This window comes from Callorhinchus milii, unplaced genomic scaffold, assembly GCF_018977255.1.
Source record: "Callorhinchus milii isolate IMCB2004 unplaced genomic scaffold, IMCB_Cmil_1.0 Scaffold24, whole genome shotgun sequence".
In the NCBI taxonomy this organism is placed as follows: domain Eukaryota; kingdom Metazoa; phylum Chordata; class Chondrichthyes; order Chimaeriformes; family Callorhinchidae; genus Callorhinchus; species Callorhinchus milii.
The window spans coordinates 9502093-9525872 of record NW_024704765.1 but is presented as its reverse complement, the minus strand read 5'-3'; the positions used below and the strand labels follow the sequence as shown (position 1 = coordinate 9525872).

General features: G+C 44.5%; 1 protein-coding gene across 4 annotated transcripts in view; it reads right to left on the bottom strand.

Moving 5' to 3' along the window:
• Positions 1-4209, bottom strand: part of clstn1 (calsyntenin 1) — a 34149-nt gene extending 29940 nt beyond the window's left edge. For all 4 annotated transcript variants that reach the window (XM_042343506.1, XM_042343508.1, XM_042343507.1 and 1 more), the window contains exon 1: positions 3895-4209. In XM_042343506.1, coding sequence (XP_042199440.1) covers positions 3895-3988 — 94 coding nt within the window. In that variant the 5' untranslated portion in view covers positions 3989-4209. The remainder of the gene's footprint in view (positions 1-3894) is intronic.
• Positions 4210-23780: the final 19571 nt, after the last annotated feature.

Genomic DNA, 23780 nt, shown 5'->3' with positions numbered 1-23780 from the left:
ACTGTGGAAGCTGAAACTGATCGATTTTAAAACATCAAATGCAACTGAGAATTCACAGCTAGAAAGGCAATACTGTACAAACTCTCACTCTCCTAAAAAAACTGACTCATGCTGGGTGCAGTTCCATGGGCACTGGTTTTCACTTCACACCTTTTCAGTCATCATTTTCATGTATGAGCCTAGGAAGTGATTAACAATGTATGCAATGGTCATAGCCAAGCCCATTTCCTTTCTCACTCAGTTTTCACATGTGTATCTACTTTGTATTTAATGGATCACCAAAACATTTCCTAGTTCAAATAGTATTATTTGTTTTTATCACTGCAGAAAACATTACTGCACATCAGTTAACGTAAATTTAGATTAACTGCTGACAATGCTTTATCAATTCCTTAGGAAACAACTACAAACAGCAATTCAATACTACACAATTGTACGGTAAAGACAATTCTCAGCTCCAGGAATGGGACAAATGCTCAAACAATTGAGAAAAGCTGAGGATACGGACAAAGAAAATGAATTATGAAATATTTCCTTCAACACAAAACTGTACTAAAAGGCAACTCAAATAAATAACCTAATGAGATTACGAAAGAACTCATTTTAAAATTACAATTATGGTTTGTTTCAAGTGTTGTTTGGATAAAACCAGGCCTTATTATATCGTATTAACCAGGTTAGCTGCTTTGAGCAAATACTATAGATGTAAACCAGTCTATGTAAACTCTACTTTCACTGCAGAACCATACAAATCACAATAATGTTGTGTACAATGCAAAGCCAAGTATGTTTCAAATCATTCCCATCCAAAATCAACCACATTACAAAATTCTCGTCATTGTGGATTGATTGAAAATGGAAGGATTATACATACACCAACATGGAAATTCAAATTATATTTTTAATTTGCCAAAGTTTATACTGCTCAGTAGGATATTTGTTCAAAACAAAGCTTGTACCATTCAATGTCTTCAAAGACACAGCCATAAACATGTTCAATTACTTGTTCATACTAGTCTATTTCATGGCTTGTCACCACTTGACACCACTGAACCATCTCCAAAATCATAACTCTACAATTTAACATCAACAACAATGATTCTTACCAATCATGACAGAACTTGATTAGATAATATGTCAGTATTCACCACTATTAATTTTTATGGGTGGAGGGGGGGGGGTGGCAAAAACAATATGAGAGAAGTTACTGATCTTTACAAAACAAGGGAGATGATGCAACTGAAATTATCAGATTAGAGTATCGATTATTTGGTATTGATTCATTCAGTCCTTCACATCCAGTCAGCTCCTAATATTTCAAATTGAAAAAGTATTTTACAAAATAAATTAATACTTAAAACAGCACAGTCTTTAAATGTGCTTAAATCTAGTAAGGAAGAATTTGCTCCAAAGAAGCTACCTGTAAGTTTAAGAACACCATGCAAGTTCCTAGCATATAAAAAACATGAAAAATTCTCACTTCTGACATCAACTGTGGACAATACCACAAAGTCTATGAACATTCTATTTCTCAAAATAAGTTCTGTTCTAACATAAAAGTCCCTAAAAATGCAATCAAACTTGCTCACCATCTGAACTGTCATTTTATACTAAATGAAAAATATTTGAAACCTGCACCATGTCCAACACGAGCACAAGCGCACATCAAAGAACCTGCAATGCGTCTGGTTTTGCACTTTAAAAGGACAATCAATATTCAATGGGAAGCATCAAAACAGTTTTTTTTAGTAAGATGCACAAAATGCCATGAAACATAATTGCCTACAAGGATAGGATAATAATCCTTGCATTTGATATAGCACCTTATCACGTCTTAGAGATGTCTCAAAGTGCTTCACAGAATACACTGTAAAGTGTAGTGACTCTATTTTGGGTACTCTTTGAATAAAATAACCTAATAATTAGGTATCTAAGTGAAAGAATATGGCCATATTTGGATTATTCCAAGTGTGATAGACTAAAGCTTAACACAAGAGAGAAAAACAGTCCAAGTCTGGTTTTGACATCTAAATTATTCCAATCTCAATTTCAAAAAAAATGTCCAGCCCATATAAAATATTTCTAAATCACCAAATAGTCAACACTGTCCTTCAAAGGGAGACTGACCGCAGTTAATTTAACATGGAAGCTCCAAGAATGAAAGGCATTTATTCAATATTAATAAAGACACCATAAGATGGCAAATACTGAAATCAGCACCAATATTTCAAAAAGGTTATCATTAACAACAGAGGGACTGCAGTTTTAAGTAACGTCATTGGAGACCTCAGTACAAAAACAAAGCCTAGCCCTTAACTAACCCCAGAATTCACTCTGGACAGGAAGAAAATAAATCACTGCATTCTGCAAAAGGAAAACAAAACCTTCTAATGGAAACGTGCCCAGACATTAATTGTACGAAGCTCACAAACATTTATTTTCCAAAAAATCATTTACACATTGAAAATAAGAGATTTGCTCCTTCCACAGCAGACGCTGCAGTCATCATGATGCAAGGATAGAAAAGAGGAGGAGTAAGGAACAAGCCTGTATTTTACAAAACAAAAACGAAGCCAAAAATGTCTCTTTCTAAAAAAAATAGGATTTTATATTAAAAAAACAATAACATAAAAAAGCAGCTATTTTCTCTCAAACCACACCAGGGTTGCTGTATAGTGTGGATGGCAATGAGAGGTTTTCCTCCCAACTGTAAAACAGATAAATGCACCCTTTGGAAAATGTATACACATTTTCATTTCAAAACGCATATTTCACCTCGGAATACACCCGTTGAATGTACATAATACTGCACTTTTTATAAAAAAATTAAAAACTCCACTCTGCAAAATAAGCAAAAAAATGTTGAGAAAGCAGGGAATAATCAAACACACAATGTTTTTTCTGAACAAAAAAAACAGGATGGAAGGGGAGAAGAGAGAGAAAAAAAAACATTTATAGATTTATAAAGGGCAACAAAAAAAACAAGAGATTGGTAGATTTTGTAGTCTCTCTCATTTTTTTTCGGCATTCCGCCTCATTTTCTTCAAGGACAGAATTCCTCCTAATTTTCTTCACGGACAGAAATCCTCCTCATTTTCTTCACAGACAGAATTCCTCCTCATTTTCTTCACGGACAGAATTCCTCCTCATTTTCTTCAAGGACAGAATTCCTCCTAATTTTCTTCACAGACAGAATTCCTCCTCATTTTCTTCACAGACAGAATTCCTCCTCATTTTCTTCACAGACAGAATTCCTCCTCGTTTTCCTCACCGGCAGAATTCCTCCTCGTTTTCCTCACCGGCAGAATCGCTCCTCGTTGCTTCTTCCCGAACGGAATGAATCGGGTCCTCGGTTTCTTTCCAAATTACAGAACATCTTCCCGAGTCTTTGCTGTCCCAAGAAATTTAAGAATTCGGTCTCCGACCAAAAAAAAAAGGGGGGGGGGTTGGGAGGGGGGGAGGAGGATTGACTCTTCATCTTCTTTCCCAGATACAATTTTCCTCCTTTTCTTTTTGCCCCCTCCCCCCCCTCCCCCAGCGAGTGACAGAGAGAGAGAGAGAGAGGGGAATATATATATATAGAGAGAGAGATGGGGAGAGAGATGGGGAGAGAGGGGATGAAGGGATGAAAAAAAAACTAAAAATAATAATGTGACCGGTGGGGGGGGGGGGGAGTGGGAGAGGTGGGGGGGGAGTGGGAGAGAGGGGGGGGGAGCGGGAGGGGGAGTGGGGGGGGGGAGTGGGGAGGGGGAGTGGGAGTGGGGGGGAAACATCAGGATGAAGAGGAAGAAGAAATCACAGCGACACCGAGAGAGAGAGAGAGAGGGGGGGAGAGGGAAGAGAGATAAACTGCCCGAAAATGGAAGCCGTTTGTTCCCCCCCCCCACACCTCACCTTTCCCCGTCAAGACGGGTCCGCAGAGGCTCAGGTGGAGGAAGAAGGCGAAGCGGAGCAGCGCGGTGAGGAGCTCGGGTTTGCCGGGAGACATGCTGGCCTGGCCTTGGCCCTCAACCCGGGGCCGGTCACGGACACTCACTCGGGGACACGCTCACTCGGGGGGACACACTCACAACGCAAACGCACTCCGTCTATCTCTCTGAGAGGGAGAGAGAGAGAGAGCGCACGTACTGCCTCTCCTCTCCTCTCGCTGACGCTCCTCGTCTAAAATGGCCGCCCCGAGTGCGTGAGTGAGGGAGAGAGAGACAGACAGCGAGAGCGCGAGAGGGAGAGGGACGCTCGAGCCCCAACCGCCCGCCCCGCCCCCGCGCCGCGCCGGCCCCGCCCCCGCCCCGGCCCCGCGCGTGAGTGCGCGCGCCGCCAGGAGGGGCGGGTTTGGCCAGCCACAAGAATCTTTGTAGCCCAAAATGTAGCCCCATATTACCAGGCGGTTGACGCCTCCTCTCGTCGCCTCCGGTAAGCGGCGGCAGAGTTAGTGAGGGTCAGTGGACGCTTTTGAACCCCCCCCACGTTTAGAGTCTTTAATATAATTAGCCCAATGCTGTTTCCAGGCGCACAAACAACCAACACTCACGAAAAAAAAACCCGCCCGATTGGGCGCGAACCCGCCCCAATCTGCCCGCATTGGCGGCCGGCCCAGCGCAGCCCGCTGACGTCAGTCACCCCTCTCTGGCCCCGCCCCTGGCCCCGCCCCCCACCCAACACTCGGCTCGGCCCCCCCCCCCCCCCGGCGGCCACGTGACCTTTAAAGGGACAATGGCATTGAATGGGGTGACTGTGGTTTTGGCCCCAAAACAAATCCAGAGAGAAAGAACATGTGGCACTGACACTTAACAGCAGCAGCAATAGCCATCAGGACAATCCTCGCGTTTGGTATCGCGCCCTATCGCGGCGCTGGGACGTCTCAAAGCGCTTCGCAGAATGTACCGCGAAGTGGATGTCCACACACACGCGCACATGCGCGTATATACGTATATATATATATATTAAAAAAAATGATCTCACCGCCATCACCACCACAACTCAATTACACGTGCACAGCGTCTTTCACGTCGGGAGGACGTCCCAAGGCGCTGGACGGACGGGAGTTACGGACCCGAGCCGGGGGAGTCGGGATTGGGGAGGCTGGAGGGGGCGAGGGGAGGGGGAGGGGGCGAGGGGGAGGAAGGAGGGTGATCGAAAGCACGGTCGGAGAGGATGGTCTTGAGACGGGTCTTGAAGGAGGCAAGGGAGGGGGCGAGGCCGACTGCGGGATGGAGTCCCAGAGGGTGGGGGCAGCGGGGCAGAAGGACCGCCCGCCAGTGGATCTTGAACACTTTCACAATTCCTCACGCCGCCAGTTACTGGAGAATCTTGTTGGATTAATGGCTGTGTTGCTCTGATGAACGTATCCGGTTTGTATCTTGCTCAGTTTGTTGATGAACTCCAGACACGATAGATTTGGCCTCAGGGACACAATACCTCATCTGGGAATCGGAGACGTATGGTCACCCAACAGTTAATAATAATAATCCTTGCATCTGATATAGCGCCTTATGTCGGTGAGAAGCCTCAAAGCACTTCACTGTAAAGTAGATTGACTGTGTGATTTGTGGGCAAAACGTGGCAGCCAGTTTGCGTACAGCAGTGTCCCCCAAATAGCCATGAAGTGAGCAGCCAGTCTTTATTTGGGGGATTGTTGGCCCAATAACCGGGAGAGAGAAACTCTCTTCTCTTTTGAAATTGTGCCACAGAATCTTTAACGTCCAGGCAGACGATACCTCAGTTTAATGCCTCATCTGAAGTACGACACCTCCGACAATGCAACACAACCCCAGCACTGCGTTGGAGTTTCATCTTAGAGGACGTGAATCCAAGTCCTGACAACGGAAAAGGGACAATGATATTTAAAGGGACAAAAATGCAAATAGGAGGGAGACTGGGGTAGGGGTGATTTGGTGTTGCGTGCCTTAAAATAATAATGATGATATCAAGAATATTTATGTTCCATTGATTTGATGGATCGCTTGTATATAATGTTGAAACGTTCCCACAGCGCTTTGCGGTGGGGATGGTTGCTATCAAGCAGTGTAGTGACTGTGTATTTGCAGGCAGACGCTTCTCGCCCGTGTATGTAATCCACCCCACTAACCCAATACCGATCAATAGCTCAGCACCCTGCAGCCACATGACTTTTAAAGAAACAATGACATTTAAAAGCATGATAACATTTACAGTGACAAGGACCAACACAATGAGAGGGAGAGGGGCGGTAGGATCGGGATGTGAAGAGTTAGTGTGCATTTTTTGTGCCCCATAAAAATAACAAATATGAATATTCATTTGCTACTGATTCGCCTGGATATGATGTGGAAATTACTATTTTAGAACAAGCACTCCCCCCCTATTTGCCTGAAAATTCACAGTCACCACACTCGTCTTTAACAACAAGCAATAATGATAAGCAATCAATAATAATAATTATTAAAAATATTATTTAACAATTCTTCCTCTTTACCAAATCTGGAAACTACAGTGCAGTAGGACAGGGAGCAGTGCTGCGCTCGAGTATATATTACTGCGATGGGAATATATAGCATTGGAAAATAATTCAAAACTTTCTTAAAGTTGCATTGTCCAAAAATGTCTAGTCCTGTCCTGTGTAGGTTTAAGCACTCCCTTCAACTTCAAATGAGCTGGATGCTCATTTGTCCTTGTTTTCTCTGACTCCTGTTGTTAAATTAAATAACGTTCACAAGTAAAAATTGTTTGCAGTCCAACTTTTTGTTTTGTTTGCAAATATCATAGCCCGATCCCACGACCTTCACAGCAATGTCATGTCACACACCCTCTCTCTCTCTCTCTCCCTGAGGGACACACCCTGCTTACCCAATTCCAAGAGTATTAGACTCAGGTTTGGGGACCCCCTAAGTGTGCACGGGGTGTTGCTGGAGTTTAACCAGCTAAAATCACATTGCTTACCATTGAGAGAGCCGTCTGGCAAACTTTCCGCTCTGGTGCTTCTCTGTTCCATGTTGCTTCACTAACCGTTATCTTATTAGCATCTATTGGACCTCTATAGATTGCCAACGCCTTCAAGTAAAAATGAGGCATGCTCAAGAGATAAGAAAATGAAACAGCTCCTTACATCTTGACACAGCGCTTCCAATATTCCAGCACCGCCATCTCCCTAACATTGCACTGGTGGTTCCAGACCGTGAGGTCAAAGTCATGGAGACCTGTAGCATATTGGTTAGAGCTCTTGCCTCGCAAGCGAGTGGACCTGGATTCGATTCCCATATGGGGGAGAAATGTTAGGCATATTTACTTACTCCACACGCCTCTGTTTACCAAGCAGTAAATAGGAACCCAGTTGTCAGTTGATTGCAGAACGCTTTTCTGGGGGTAATAAATCCCCTAAAAACAAAAAAAATTTGGTTGGTTACTTCAATCCACGACTGTTTGTGGGACATTGCAGTGCACAATTGTTAAGAGGCGTGCTCACTGAGAGGCGAGAGTGGTACAAACAGAGTGTGCCAGACAGACACCTGGGTTTATTGTGTTTGATGTGTGAAAGCTTATAACATTATCAAGAAGCGCAACTGATTACAATTAATATCTTACTTTATCAACAACTCCAATCGCAATGAATGGCTCCTTGCATGTTGCGTTTATTCCTGTGGATTTCTCCTAACATCAACATAATTACAGTAAGCAAATGGAAATGTTTATTTCCTGCGAAGCAAAGGGTATTATTTTCCTATCATTGTTCAAGCATCCACATATTTAAATCCAAATTAAGTGTAGCGGTGCGGCTTTTACAAACACAATGGAAATTAGGTGGGTGGACATGGCTGTATTTCTTAATGGGATTTCTTAATTAAGAGATCCAATTGGGCAGTCTTTCCCCTTCCAGAAGTGTGTCACGCCAGCTCAAGGGACCTCGGCTCTGAACACAGACTGAGCTCTCAGCAGTGGACGTCACCAACATAAGATTTCTTAATTTCAGAGTTTTCATCAAGAAATATCACAAAATTGATCCTCTTCCATGTTCCCCACCCCACCCACACACACACACACACACACACACCCACACACACACCCTGAGGCATTTAGAAACAGAAGTGGCAGACTTGTGTACTCTCTCAAGGTTTTACCTGGAAACACTGTTCAGTGTTGATGTTATTAGAGTCAGTTGTCGTGTCCTGTAGCTTAGTGGTTAGTGCACTTACCTCCCAAGTGAGAGGATCCGGGTTCGTTTCCTGGGGAATGTTGAAACCTTAAACAAGTTTGCTTACTTCACACGCCTCTGTTTACCTCGCTGTAAGTTGGAACCCGGTGGTAAGTCGATTAACGATCGCTTTCTCAACAACGTGATAAGGCACTATATCAAACGCAAGGTTTATTATTATTATTATAATAATACTTACTTTGATATTGCATCTTTCATCTCTGGAGTATGTCTCAAAGTGCTTGATAGGAAATATTATAGTATAGTGACTGGGTGTCTTGTAGGTTGAGCATGAAATGAAATCCCCTCTAATGACCAAACGACTTACTGCCTTACTTCACGTCCCTGAACCTTTGTCCTGCTGCCTGTGCGAAGCTGAAACAGTATTAATTGTTAGCCATCTAGCCATCAGCATATGATAGACCCCATTAATTCAAACCCTGTGCACGACGTACATTCGAAATTGCATTGTGATACATTGCTGCATAAGGTTATATATCCTTCGCAGATGTGAAAGGTTCCAACGTAAATCACAAGCCATTTGTATTGCCCAGTATGCCAAGTTAGCTGGCAACTCTGACCAATTACATCAGTGTTAAATTAATAAAGAAATGTCAAGTATTAATGGGAGAAGTCTTTAAAGATTTACTTCGCGCAGAAGGGATGGGGATAATGCATTGCATTTGTTTATCTGTTAATGGAGACGCAAATTTTGTATCTATGCATTCTGCCTCCAGAGCTATGTTCCTGATATAAATCTTCTGCTGCACTAAAAATACAAGTAAAGCACATTAACTGACGTGTAATTACGGCTTGCTGTTTTTTTTAACCTCCTTCTGCCACTGTTTGTTGAATGTCATTTGGCTTTCTGCGCCGGCTCACGTACGTAAAGCTTCGGTGTGTTTGATGTGTCCAAGTCGATACAGCCTTCAGTGACTTCAATGACTGGATTTCCGAATGGAGAATAATTGTAATAATCCTTGCATTTGATATAACGCCTTATCACATCTTCAAGACATCTCAAAGGGCTTCCCAGGATATACTGTGAAGTGAATTGACTGTTTTTTAAAAATTATTTTTGAAGGAATTATTACCCCCAGAAAAGAGATCTGCCAATCGACCAACAGCCAGGTTCCAACTTCCTGCTTGGTAAACAGAGACATGTGGAGTAAGGAAACTTGCCCAATGTTTCACTACACCTGCCCGGGAATCGAACCCGGGTCCTCCCGCTTGCGAGGTGAGTGCTCTAACCACTATGCTACAGGGACTCCACAATACCCAATTTGTTGCATACACGTCCAATCATTAATTCAATAATTCCGCTTGTTAATTGAATGGCCAACTTTTCCTGGAGAATTGCCAGCCATAACTTCCTCGCTCTATGTAATAAAGAAACTCTGGTCAACTATCTCCTTGCCTCTATGACTGTACGGTATTCTTCTGAGAAACTCAGAAGCGAAAGAATTGCAAAAATTTTGCCGAAAGTGAAAATGAAAAGAGATGTTTGCTTCCTCCTTGGCATTTCCCTGCTTCACCCAGGATATCCCAGGCCATTATAGAAGAAACCCAGGCTGAAAAATGACACAAGAGCCACTCCACTGAAGGAGGAACCGCTCAAGTTTCTAGCTGAAGTCACTCGTTTTTACGTCTCAGTGAATTTCCCCAGTCAATCCCGTTTTGCTCAAACACAAAGTCTGGAAATAACCCGGCAAAGCTCGTCACTACAAAAAAGCCATGCTAAACATTCCATATAGGAACAGGAGTAGGCCATTCAGCCTCTTCGAGCCTGTTCCGCTACTTTATCAGATCATGGCTGATCTGTAACTCAACTCTATTTACCCACCTTTGCTCCATGTCCTTTGATACCCTAACCTCACAAAGGAAATATAGGAAGAACATAATATACTTCACAACATCATGAGATCAATTGACTAACAACCAGGTTCCTCCTTACTTCTAGATAAATAGAAGCGTGTGAAGTAAGGAAAGTTTCGCCCCACCCAGGAATCAAACCCAGGTCCTCTCATTTGCGAAGCAAGTGCTCTAACCAATACGCTACAGAACTCCACAGACAGCCACACACACTACACTGACAAACCCAGGCATCATCCAAGGACCGTTTTATTAAAAAGGAATCATCCATACATCATACAGAATAACAAATGCTTTGCCAGTGAGTTGAAGGCAACAATTAAATTGCAGGGATCTGCTGATGTGCACAAACACCAACTTCACTTTCATGCATTATGATTACGCCCTCAGAAAACTTAGATAAAAGTGTTTCCTTGTCTCCGACTGCCAGCCATCTGTCAGTCTATTTACTCTGCGCAGTAAAATTTTTGTTTCATCTTTAGTGTTGTTGCAGCGTAACCTGAACCGCATACCTGTGTAGCGCTGAAAGACATCACACAACACCAACTTGCATCTGTATAACGTCCCTCACAAAGGGTAGTGTCCCAGAGCGCTACACAGAGCCAGGTTGTCATCTTAGGTGCTCCACAAGTCCATCACCTCTATCCTCGCTTGCTTTCTTCCACTGGCTCCCCATCCCCCAGCAGACTGAACTCAAGATCCTCAACGGTAGACAGTAGATAATAATTCCTGGAAATATGCTTTGAGGTGTTTCAAGGTGCCGTAAAAACAAATAAGTTTCACTTTGGGGGAAAACGACCTGTAGCTCATCCACATAAATCATTGCTAATGGGGGGTGGGGGGGGAGGGGAGGGGGGGACGGGAGAGGGAAGCAGTTTAGTTCACTCATAAAGCAAACCCATAAAGCAAACCCACAAACTCATAAAGCATTACCAAAAATAAATTGGTCACTTCAATCCATGACTGTTTGTGGGACACTGCTGTGCTCAGTTTCGCCCAGAAAGTATACAGTCAATTCACTTGACAGTATATTCTGTGAAGCGCTTTCAGACGTCTCGAAGACGTGATAAGGTACTACATTAAATGCAAGGATTATCATTATTATTAGTGGTGGTTAGAGCACTCGCCTCGCAAGCGAGAGAACCTGGGTTTGATTCCCGGGCAGGGCGAAAACGTAGGCAAGTTTCCTTACTCCACACGCCTCTGTTTACCTAGAGTAAGTAGGAATCCAGTTGTTAGTCGATTGGCAGATCACTTTCTGGAGGTAATAATCCCTGCAATCAATCCATGACTGTTTGTGGAACACTGCCATGCGCAATTGGCTGCCGCATTTCACCTACAAAATATACGGTCAATTCACCTGACAGTATATCCCATGAAGTCCTTTGAGATGCCTCGAAGACGTGATAAGATGCTACATCAAATGCCATGATTATTATTATTATTAATAATCGCCGTTGAAGGGAATATAGTAAAGATACACACAGCAATGGAGAATGAACAGCAGTGTATCTGTAGAGCCATATGCCAGCAAGACTTTGTCTCTTCAGGAGAGACAATTGGAGGTGAGTGGTAGCCAATAAAGGACGCTGTGTTTGGCAGAGAAACTTGGCATTTACAGTTCATCATGAGCGCACGAGACCAGAATGAGTCCTGGATGGTCGCTCTTCACTCTCTGCAGACACATGATCACGTCCTGAACTATTTACAACAACAATTTTACATTTATCCAGCGCCTTTCACCTCGAGAAGACATCTCGAAACGAGTTGTACAACACAAAAATGTGGTCACTCAATCCACGATCATTTGCGAGGCACTGCTGTGTGCAATCGGCTGCCGTGTTTCGCCCTTGGGGCCGTGGAGGTGGGGGGAGAGAGAGAGAGAGGTGACCAAAAGTGTGGTCAAAAGAAACGACTCAGTGCAGTAACTGCTTTGGATACTCAAGCACAGTGATGGCAGTGACAGGTGCTCTACGTATGTGTCTGACCAAATAAAGTTGTGGTAGAATCATTGCACGTAACACACTGTGCACACCTTTGCTCTCAGACACAGACAAGACCTCGTTTCTATCGCTGAAGCGGTCAAACACTGCTCTCTAGGTGTTCACTATGGAGTATCTGACAGGCTGGCGGATGGGATGAGATGAAACGTGATCCAGTTTAGTTAGCAGCAATTATGACAACGGGCAGAGGCTGAATAATAATCCTTGAATTTGATACAGCGACTACAATGTCAAAACATATCAAAGCTCTCGACGAGTAATTACTATCAAGTGTACAGGAGAAACTGTGCATTTTGTAGGCGAACGCAGGAGCTAATTTGTGCACAGCAAGACTCCGTGAATTGGTAATATTAAGGTCTGTATAAAAGACTTGGTATATATCTATATTGCCCCCCTCCCCCTACTGATTATCTGATGCTTAATTATTTCGGTAGTGTTGTCGTGTCTCCTATTCTCTCTTCTAATTTTAACACACCCACCGCAATCCCCCGGCCTCTCTTGCTGCTTGGCTGAGTTCTATTCTTTTCCTGTCAAATTCTTTTCATTCCTCCCCCGTCAAGGACCCTTTGCTTCCCAGACGTTTTGTCTCTCTTCCCTTTCAGCCTCTTCCAGAGAATCTCCGCCTAGCCTGCCTCGCGCTGCATTTCCTCCTTTTGTCCTCAGCGATCCGATCCCAGAGGTTAGGGCCAAGTTCCATCGCTCAGCTCTTCTGTATGTTTCCCCCCCACGCTATGTAACTGGATCTCTTAACAATAATCTTTACATTTAAAACAGCGCCTTATCGCGTCTTCGAGACGTCTCAAAGCGCTTCACGGAATACACTGTAAAGTGTAGTGACTGTGTATTTTGTGGGCGAAACTCAGCAGACAATTGCGCGCAGCAGTGTCCCAAATAAGAAGTGACTAAATTATTATTTAAAACTTTTTTTTTTAAGGGAATATTACCCCCGGAAAACGACCCACTAATCGACTAACAACCGGGTTCCTACTTACTGCCAGATGAACAGAGGCCTCTGGAGCACGGAGACTTGCCTAACATTTCGCTCTATTTGTATAGAAATTTTAGGGTTAATCTTTTAATAATAATAATAATAATCCTTGCATTTCATGTAGCTCCTTATCACTACAAACCCGAGGAGACAGGCAGATGAGAATCTTTTTCTAATGTTTCATACGAAGAACGGAACCTCCAAAAATGCAGTGCTTTCCCCATGTTCAAGCGCTCTGAGACGCTACCCTGTGTGGAGGGTGCTGCATAAGTGCAAGTTGTTGTTGTTCCTTTGAGCCTGGACCAGGACTGCCAGCATAGACCATGAGCTCAAGTCTCTGTGTGAGGCTTGAACCACATAGTCTTCTGACTCACAAGTCAGATTGCTCCCAACTGAGCCAAGATGGCACATGATCACAAGATGGGTTTGGATAATAATAACTCACAGTTATATAGCGCCCCTAACACAGGGTAGTGTCTCAGAACGTTTGACAGTGGCGGAGCAGGACACTGAGCCGGGGGGACGGGGAGATGACCCTAGGCATGGCCGAATAGGAAGATCTTCTAATAATCCTTGCATCTGATATAGTGCCTTATCGCGTCTTCAAGACGTCTCAATGAAGAAGACCCTTTGATCTCAATCTTCCAAAATGCCCACCTTCCCACGAAATCATCCGGCTGTTTTTCTAAACAAGTCCCAGTGTCCTGGCCTCAACCAGAACACCCTTAATTACCTTCTGAGTAACACAATACTTCCTGCTGCCTGTCCTGAAATTGTCCTTTTGCAACTCAAAACCCTCGTCTCCTATTGTCTCACCCAAAAATTAAAGGCATCTGAAAATAGAAAGACGTCTCTTCTGGAATACCTCACAAAATGGATGTTAAAGGACAGCATATACGTTTGGTTCATTGCCAGGTGCCTCGCGCTTGTTTTCGGGGGTGGAGTGACTCAAACGAATAGTTGAGTAGGCAGATTGCATTTGCATATTTTTAAGAGGGCCGGAGCAAATTCAATGATTTAATTCCTCAGAGCTGCAACAACAGAGAGAAAATATCTTTCTCCTCAGTTACATTGGAACAACCTAAATCACGTCTAGATACCTGCCTGCACACCTCGTGCAGAACGCACCTGATCGAGGCTCTGACTTGTGAGCAGCGATTGAAAGCAGAACCGAGCTTTGATGCCTGCAATCCATATTCATGCAGGATGTGTGACCCGGGGGAGTTTCATTGCGTTTTCTTTCATTTCTGCAATTTCTGGGCAGCTACAATCTAAATCGTGGCATCGCATCGCAAGCGAGTGAAGCTGCGTTCGATTCCGGGGCAGGGCGAAACATGAGGCAAGTTTCCTTACTCCACACACCTGTTTACCTAGCAGTAAGCAGGAACCCAGTTGCTAGTCAATTGGCAGGTCGCTTTCCTGGGGGTAATAGTGACCAAATTAAAGTGAATCGACTGTGTATTTTGTGGATGAAACATGACAGCCAATAAGGTCCGTGAGATCTTTTTAATGCCCACCTGAGGAGCAGGCAGAAGCCTCACCCAAGTTTCGATAAGCTCGCAGGTTCATCTCAAGTGTGGCTTGCTGGACATTCCTGGTGCAAACAACGACAGCAAATTACATTTGTATAGCGCCCTTCACATCGGGAGAACATTCCAAGGCGCTGGACAGAGAGGGATTTGGACCCGAGCTGGGAGACTCAGACTTGCCTATATCATAACATTCACTTCATTTCCAGTGAATCTCAGTCTGTGCATTGCTCAGTGCTGTTCCTCTTAAGCAAAGGGGTGTGGAGGATTGGGGGTTGGATGTAGTTTTCTACAAGGACAAACCACAAAGCATCAAGAGATTTCAGCTCAAAATTATAACAGTACAAGAGAAGGATAAAGAGATAAAGATTGTTGCTGCTGTTGTTGTTGCTGCATCTTGCATAGTATAATTCTCCGAAACATAAGGTGGTCGGACCAGACCAGGGAAGGAATCATTTTCTACGTTGTAGAATTCACGTGATTCGTTTTCAAAATGACGGTTTTATGGCCGTTTCAGTAACACGTTTGCAAACTAACCAACTAACCAACCAACCAACTAACCAACCAATCTCCCCGGCTACCTTTCGTAGGTGACAGAATATACTTTTAAGGATTAAGTATTACCAAATTGTATCCACACGGAAATTGATCGCAGATGAAATCTAATCTGACGTGATAAGGCGCTATATCAAATGCAAGGATTATTATGATAGATTATCCTAACCCAAACAAAGCCACTCCCTTGCAATGATATATTGACATAACTGCAATGTTCCGCTCAGTTAAACGCGGTTTGACAGAGGCGGCGTGGACGGCACTTCACTGCTGGTGTTAGCAAAGACGGATGCGGGATTGGAATATCCTTTAAAGAGATGATTGAGAATTGGGAGCGATCAGTTTGCTTCGACCGTGCCACCAAAGGTTAAACAAACCAGCGCGAGACCCCACTGTTCAGGTCACTGCAGACAATAATAAAGCAGGCTTTTCAATGGGCCGATCTCCTGCCCTGATGTCCTGCCAAAGGTGCTCGTTCCCACGTGTTGAGGTACAACTCCAATCGATGGTTGTAAGGTTTCCTCATGCTGCCTGTCAGCCTGGCTCAGTTGGTCGCAATTTCGCCTCTAGGTCAGAAGGTTGGGGCGGTGAGCCTCGTAGACACTCCAGTCACTCAAGCTTGAGGTGGATAGTTATTTGTTGGGTCAGGATACGGGGGAAGGGCGGGTAATTGGACTTGAGCTACAGATCACTCATGATCTTCTGGAATGGCGGAACAGGCTCGAGGGGCTGAATGGCCTCCTCCTGTTTTTATAGGGGGAGACACCGCTTTGTCATTGTGAATGAGACTGAGATGCTGACTGCCTCTCAGATGGACATTAAAGACACCATTTTACTATTAAAAATGAGAAGGGGCTTTCTCTCCTCCCCTCCTCCCCCCCCACCTATAATTGAGAGTAATTATAAGGGTGGGGGGGGGGGGATTACATTCCCCCCCTTCCCCAGAGGCATGGGCCAGGTAAGAGAGGGTGAGTGACACCCAAAGAATTATAATCCTCCCCACTCCCTGTGTGAGTGCAAGCACCTGCCTTCAGGGAAAGGAGAATAAAGGTAAATTAGGGACAGGAGTAGGCCATTCACCCCCTCGAGCCTGTTCTGTCATTCTTATTAGATCATGGCTGATCTGTACCTCAACTCCAATCCTTAAATAAAAATCCCTTTTAAGTGGAAAAAAATTCCCCCACCATCAACAAAGTGAAAACCTATACACCGTTCGACCTATCCTGTTTCTTTTAAAATATACTGAACATACCTTGATGGGACAAAAGTGCAGATAACTAACACCGCAGTGTATTATCAGAGCTAACAGAGAGCTGGCAAGGCCACAGAGGTTGCAGCAGAGCCTTGGGATCAGATTGCATTAACAAACCACTCTCCTGCATGATTTATGACTTCATCTAAACCCTTTGATTGTGCCACAGCCTTCCAGCCCACAAGCGTGTGATGTAGGCTGACGCACAGTTGCTTCCATTGCTAATGATCTCTTACTTAACCAGAACACATTCCCGACACTGGGTTGTAGACAATGATGAGATTTCGGAGAGACTAAAACTCGGAGTGGGCTAACAGCTCCTGGGCTAACTCTATCCAAACACACAAAGTTGCCTCTTAATTCTGTAACTGAGCAATGAAAAAGATCCCAAGGTTAGGAGCACCTGCATATGTTTGAACCAGTTAGAAAAGATCATGGGCTATTTAGCGCAACTTGCAATTTAGATCCCTTGCGATGATTATTATTACAGTCAGCACAAATAAAATCGGTCACTCACTCTGTAGTTACCTGTGGGATATTGCAATGCGTAAACTGGCTGCTGTACTCACTCACAAAAAATACAGTCAATTCGCTTTACAGTAGATCCTGTGAAACACTTTGAGATGTCTTGATGATGTGATAAGGCGCGATACCAAACGCACGGTTTATTATTCCCCCAACCCGGCTCGGCTTTGTGCTCCGCCACTGTCAAGCGCTCTGGGACGCTACCCTGCATTACGTGAGGGGCTCTGTATAAATGCAAGTTGTCTTTGTTGTTATAAGTTGCCTCTGGAGTTGTGTACAAGTGACCTGAAACACGGGCCAACTGATACTGTCATATCTCAGCAATTAGGGAGGTGGGTAAGGAACTGAACAAAGCAAAACACTCATCACCACCAGCAATACATACTGCAGAGTAGTGATGGCAGAAAGCCCTGGAGCGTTACATCAGGTACGAAAACTTTCCATCCATTAAAGCAACTCGATGAATCGGCTAAGTGCACCAGAACAAAGTGAGCTCCCACCCCCACCCCACAGGAGCTCTCCCACTCAATTTACCTTTCAGCCAATTGATTTTTATTCAGCAAGAGACTGATTAAATTACAGAATCTCCTGCATCTTGCCTACACTAAAGATAGAGGTTGAAGGGAATCAGCAGCAGCATGACTCTCACAGATTAAACATCAGCGCTGCAGATAGCTAGGTGTGGACAATCTGTTGTGTGCGAGTGTGTGTAGATATATTTATATAAATGAGGCTTGTGACTCACCTACTGAGCTTGGACTATGAATGTACATCTTACAGAGTTGGCTCATCGAGGCTCTGTTTACCCAGCAGTAAGTAGGAACCCAGTTGTTAGTCGATTGGTGGATCACTTCTTGAGGATAATAATCCCTCCAAAAACAACAAAAAAATGGTCACTCAATCCACCAGTTTGTGGGGCATCACCTTGTGCAATTGGCTGCCGCATTTCGCCATAATATACAGTTAATCACCTTAGCAATCATAGAATTATACAGCACAGAAGGAGGCCATTCGGCCCATCGGGTCTATGCGGCTCTTTAAAAAGAGCTACCCAAATCATTCCCACTCCCCGGCTCTCTCCCCATAGCCCTGCAAACCTGTCCTTGCTTCTGTGAAGCGCTTTGAGATGTCCCAACGACCTGATAAGGCGCTATACCAAACACAAAGATTATTATTATTCTATACATTCACTACAGCCCCTTATAACATCATCAAAACGTTCCAAAAGCACTTCATGAGATTAATGTAAAGTGGACATTTGTAGGCGAACGTGGCAGACAATTTGTGCAACAGCAACAACGCCCCACAAACTGCTATGAAGCGAGTGACCGATTTTTATCTGGGGGCGATTGTTGGTCATGAGGAACTGCCTTCCCTTTTTCAAAATCTCACTACTTGCAGTCGTTGCTTGACCTTGGAAATACTGAGTATGTGTCTCTGTCTCTCTATGGTGTCTTTGTCTTTCAGGGTGTGTGATGTAGCCATTACCCGATCTGTGTGAGCTCACTCTCTGATGCATACGTCTGCTAACTTGATTCTTTTATGCCTAACGCCCTCTCAGAGGTTTCTGACTGGCTGGCCTGTCTTTCGACTCGCAGCACTGTCTGCAGGAGGCTTCAACAGCATGAAAGACATTCATAGTCACGCAAGACGGACGCCCACAAAAAAAGATTAAAATGTTATTGGGTGTTGTTTTCCACGCCAGGCAGCCAAAACACTGTCACCAAATCAGCTCCGGAAACATGTCACACTGATAACAAAAACAAAAGACGAGTATATTTGTCACAAACTCCCAGATAAAATCAAATCGGTCATTCGCTTCGCGGCTGGCTGAGGGGCGTTGCTGTGCATAAATTGGCTGCCATGTTTGCCAACAAATCCAGTCACACCCTACAGGAAAAGTCTGAAACGCATTGAGGCGTTTTGACGTCGTCCCTAAATCCCTTTCCTCCACCTCTTAGGAGAATATTCAGCCTCCTGCAAGTTAAAATACTACAATGAATGTATGTGGGAATAACTCCCCCTCAGTTCCTCTTAACCCTGCAAGCAAAAGCCCTAACGGGTAGGGTGGTCCCAGCTGGACAAGCAGCGGGAAAGCTTTGCCAGACAGACAGCGCTATCAATGGCAAGGTATGCTGTTTTAGCTGCTTAGACTCCATCAGTTACTCCAACACACGCTTGGGTCCCCAAGCTTTGGCTCTTGCCAACCTACGCCTAATAATTTCCGGAATTAGGTAAGCAGGATGCCTCCCTCCAGGGAGAGAGAGAGAGAGAGAGAGAGAGCGCATCACACTCCAACAATCTATCTCTGGGATTTCCATGTGTAGGTGGGATGCACGGAATTCTCAGCTTGGTTTGGAGACTCTTAAGCAACGGTGATGGGTTTCCGCGCGTGCCTGACCCCCGGCTGACCAAATAAAGGGTAGAATCAATGACTGATTCAATAATATCTCAGTATCTCATAAGAGGAAGTCCTTATTATGTTTAATTGCAATACATCCGTTTGATACAGCGCCTTAAAGCACTTCAGTTCTTCCTGTAAACTGTAGAGACTATTTCTCGGTAAATTTGGCAACCAGTTTGTATACCAACAATAACCCACAAACAGCCATGTCATGACTGACCAATATTTTTACCTGGGATGGTTGGTTGGCCAGGAAGAACTCCTTTCTCTTTGCGAGTAACACCGAGGAATCTTTCACATCACCCCGAACAGGCAGATGAAACCTCAGCCTAACTTCTCAGTTCACTGGAAGTCAGCCCAGACGAATAAATTGAAGAATTATTTTTTTTNAAGGCTGCAGCGATGATTGTACAGCAGTAAAATCCAGCTTTCAAGGGAAGGGGACACCCATTTAAATCTAAATTTAGAACTCCCTCACAATTCCCTCATTGTCAAGACAAGGCTCTCGATCGTAAATTAGAGGCAGGTTATAATGCTAGCAATATTCATCATGGTACGGTTATAGCACATGTGGTTTTCCTCAAACCACATCACAGTAACATCTAAGTCTGCCTTGTTCCATAGTCTAGTTTGCGCACGAAATACAGTCAATTCACTTTACAGTATATTGTGAAGTGCTTTGAGATGTCTTGATGATGTAATAAAGCGTTATATCAAATGCAATGATAATTATTACTCGTTTCATGTAAATTACAAAGACTGCCGTGAGCGAGCAGAAGAGCTGAAAACGCTTCCCCTAACCCCCACCCGAAATATAAACTCTGTTTTAAGAGTAACTAAGAGAGAGCAGGAAGAAAAAGATTATCTAAACTATGTGAGTTTTACAAAACTGAACAAGAATTTGAGGAGGGGTTTGAGGTTTGACAAAGATCAACCATTCTTCTCTCTGGCTTTTTTACTCTCTAGGTGAAAAATAAATCCTGGCCGTTATCCCTTTGCCAATTTAATTTTACTTTAAGGTTAACTCCACAGAAAGTACTGTTATACAACGCTACCCAGCCTGGGTGTGGTGTGGTGGATAAGAACTATCCAACAGCTGCCTTGACATCTCACTACTTTAGTAGCGAGGTACTGATCTATGCAAACCAGGAAGATGTTAAGTTGGATGTGTTGTTTTTCCAATAAGACGTTGAATTGAGGTCCCACCTGTGTCCATTAAAGGTTCCAGGACACTAACCAAAGAGAAAGGAGTTATTCCTGGCCAACAATCCTCCTGACAAAACTTGACACAGGGAGAAACTCGCTACTCTTTTCCCAACAGCATTTTAACATCCACCTGAAGAGGCATTTAGCTCCTTGGTTCAATTTCTCATCTGAACGATTGCATCTCGACAGTGCAGTACTCTCCGAGCAGCACTTCATTGAGGTGTGTCCCTAGACTTGGAGCTCAAGGAGTCTAGACACGGGGGCTTGAACCCACAACCTTGTGACTCAGAGGTTAATCATCAAGAATGCGTGATATGTAGTTGATCAAATTAAGAAATAGTTGGAAGAAACTATTTGTTTAATAATAGCCCGTTGACTTCATTTTAAGCTTTGTAATGTGGCGTCTTGTTAAGACTCGATTGAACAGACGTAGAACACAGTAGATTCACCTCAGCTGTGGGACTCACCTGCATGTGTGTATAAGTCAATGGGATCACAAACCAGTCACGTCTCCTGATGTCCGCTGTTGCTCCATGATCCTCTTGTCGTGTCGGAGTGGCCGATTTTCAGCGATAAAGTGCGATAGCGAGTGCATCACCTTGACAAGACTGTGAACTGGTTATCAAAAGGTCTTTACCAAGATTAATAACCGTGTGTGTTTATGTGCGTCTCTGAGTGTGAGCCCATGTTCTACCATGGAATGCACTGCCTGAAAGGGTGGTGGAGGCAGATTCAATAATAACTTTCAAAGGGGAATTGGATAGGTATTTGAAAAGAAAACAAATTGCAAGGTTATGGGGGAAAGAGCGGGGGAGTGGGACCAGTTGGCAGCTCTTTCAAAGAGCCGGCACAGGCACGATGGGCAGAATGGCCTCCTTCTGCGCTGTAAGATTCGATAATTCAACCACACATAATAGAAATGAACAACAACAGAATGACATTTATAGAGCGCCTTTCACCTCGGGAGGACGTCTCAAAGCGCTGAACAGTCATGGGGGCGGTGTAGGGGTGAGGGAAGGCAGAGAGGTGGGAGGGAGACCAAAGGCACGGTCGAAGAGAAGGGTCTTGAGACCGGCCTTGAAGGAAGCAAGGGAGGAAGCGAGGCCAAGGGACCATGGGATGGGGTTCCATAGTGTGGGGGCAGAGAGGCTGAAGGGTGGGGCGAGCGGGAGACATGGAGCAGACCGGTGCCTGATGAGCGGAGGGAGCGGGCAGGCTCGGAGGGAGTCAGCAGGGTCAGAGAGGTAGGAGGGGGCAAGGCCATGGATGGCCTTGAAGTACCATGCATGTATTCATTCTCTCCCCACCACCTCCCAGACAGACACACATTGCTGTGTAAGCGCATGTTGCTGTGATTGCATTGTGGAGTCCTGTGGCATATTGGTTAGAGCACTCACCTCGCAGACGAGAGGACCTGGCAGGGCGAAACGTTATGCAAGTTTCCTAACTCCACACGGCTCTGTTTACCTAGCAGTAAATAGGAACCCAGTTGTTAGTCGATTGGCGGATTGTTTTTCCGGGGGTAATAATCCCTTAGGAAAAAAATAACGATTTGGCCACTTAATCCACGACTGTTTGTGGGGCACTGCTCTGCGCGATTGGCTGCTGCGTTTCGCACACAAAATATAGTGTATCCTGTGAAGCGTTTTGAGACGTCTCGAAGACGTGATAAGGCGCTATAACAAATGCAAAGAATATTATTATTATCACTGATTAATCACTTTTTCGTTTCCTCCCGATAGCAAAGCAGAGACCAGCAGCTCATCACAGCTAGAAGAGGCACGGTTGCCAAGTGGGTAATGGCTTCCGCACAGCAGGCCAGCAAACTCAAACAGCTCAACAAAGATCCCGTTCGTCTACATTTGCTAACATTCCCCGCTGTTTGGGAATCGTCTTGAACGAGGAAGCAGTGCACAGCGAGGGGTGGGGGTGGGGGGGGGTTCCCAGCAGAATTAGTTTTCCAACATTTCCAGGAATGAAAAAAAATCTAGGTCACCGGCAGCGCAGTTCACTCGAAATAATGTTGCTCGCAATTAAAAAAAAAGATCAAACGAAGCGAGAGGAAAGATCTTATTCCCAAAAGATGCCAAATCTAATTCAAAAGGCTTCATTTATCTCAAGTAATGAGAGGGGGGGAGGAGGAAAAAACACACGTCTTAAGACAGGAGGCGACTGAAATCAAAGAGAACAGATGACAGTTTTTCCCACTGTATTTCCAATTACTCAAGACAGAATGGAAAATAACCAAACAGCTCAAAGCATCCCGTATTTTACAAAAAAAACACATTTCAATTTCTTCTTAAAAAGTACAGCAATCTAGAGATGTGTAAAACTGTTAACATTTCAAGTGGAGTTTTGACGAATAAGGGAACCATGCATTTTAAAATGCACTCTCCCCCCCCCCCCACCCACCCCGCTGATCTACATATGTACAGTACTTTGTCACACGTCAAAAGTTGAACGTAAAATCTTCAGCATAGAGCAAACAATGTAGTGTAAGCCTCACGCAGTTGTCCAGTACTTTGGATGTTGAAAAGCATGGAGTATTTGGATGATTTGTGTGTGTGCATGTGGGGGTGGGAGAGAGAAGTGCTACACGGGTGAAGGGGTCTAATACGCGCAATATTTCTTATCCCGTCAAAATTCCTCGTGGGATGTCTGCTCCAGAAGTGGATCAAGTCGGAGTGGTGTTCCCATAGGTTGTGAATTTCCAGGTACCAAAAGGAATGTTTTTTTTCCAACGGCTCTGTGCCTTATTAAAGAATCCTACTTAAAAAACACAAATGACGTCCAAAGCTCTCTTGCGAGGCAAATGCATGGCCCACTGAAGTTTTAAACATCTCCTTCGGCTTATCGTTTGTCGTCCAGTGAGCAGGCACTTTTACCTCCTTGTACTCTTAAAAGTTTGTGAAAGTTTGCCGCAAGCAGGCTAGCCATCATCCCCCGCTGTTTGGGAATAGTGTTGAACGAGGAAACGGTGCCAAAAGTTCGGCAGCGACTTACATTCCCCCATTGGGTTGCCAAAAACACTGCCTTCCACAACGACGCAATGAAAGATTTGTTCAAAAATATAATACTGGTTGGATTTCCACTTTGGTGCCACTTTCCCCCACACCCCACCCCACCTTCACCCCAAAGGTGCCGTCTCTCTCTGAGCCACGACCCCCGCCCAAAGGCAGAGGCTTGTCTTCCAGTTTCTGTTCACCTGCAAGCCTCAGTGAGTATCGAGCAGCAAGGTGACCCTTCCTGCCTTGCGAGCAGGAATGGGGACTCTCTCTC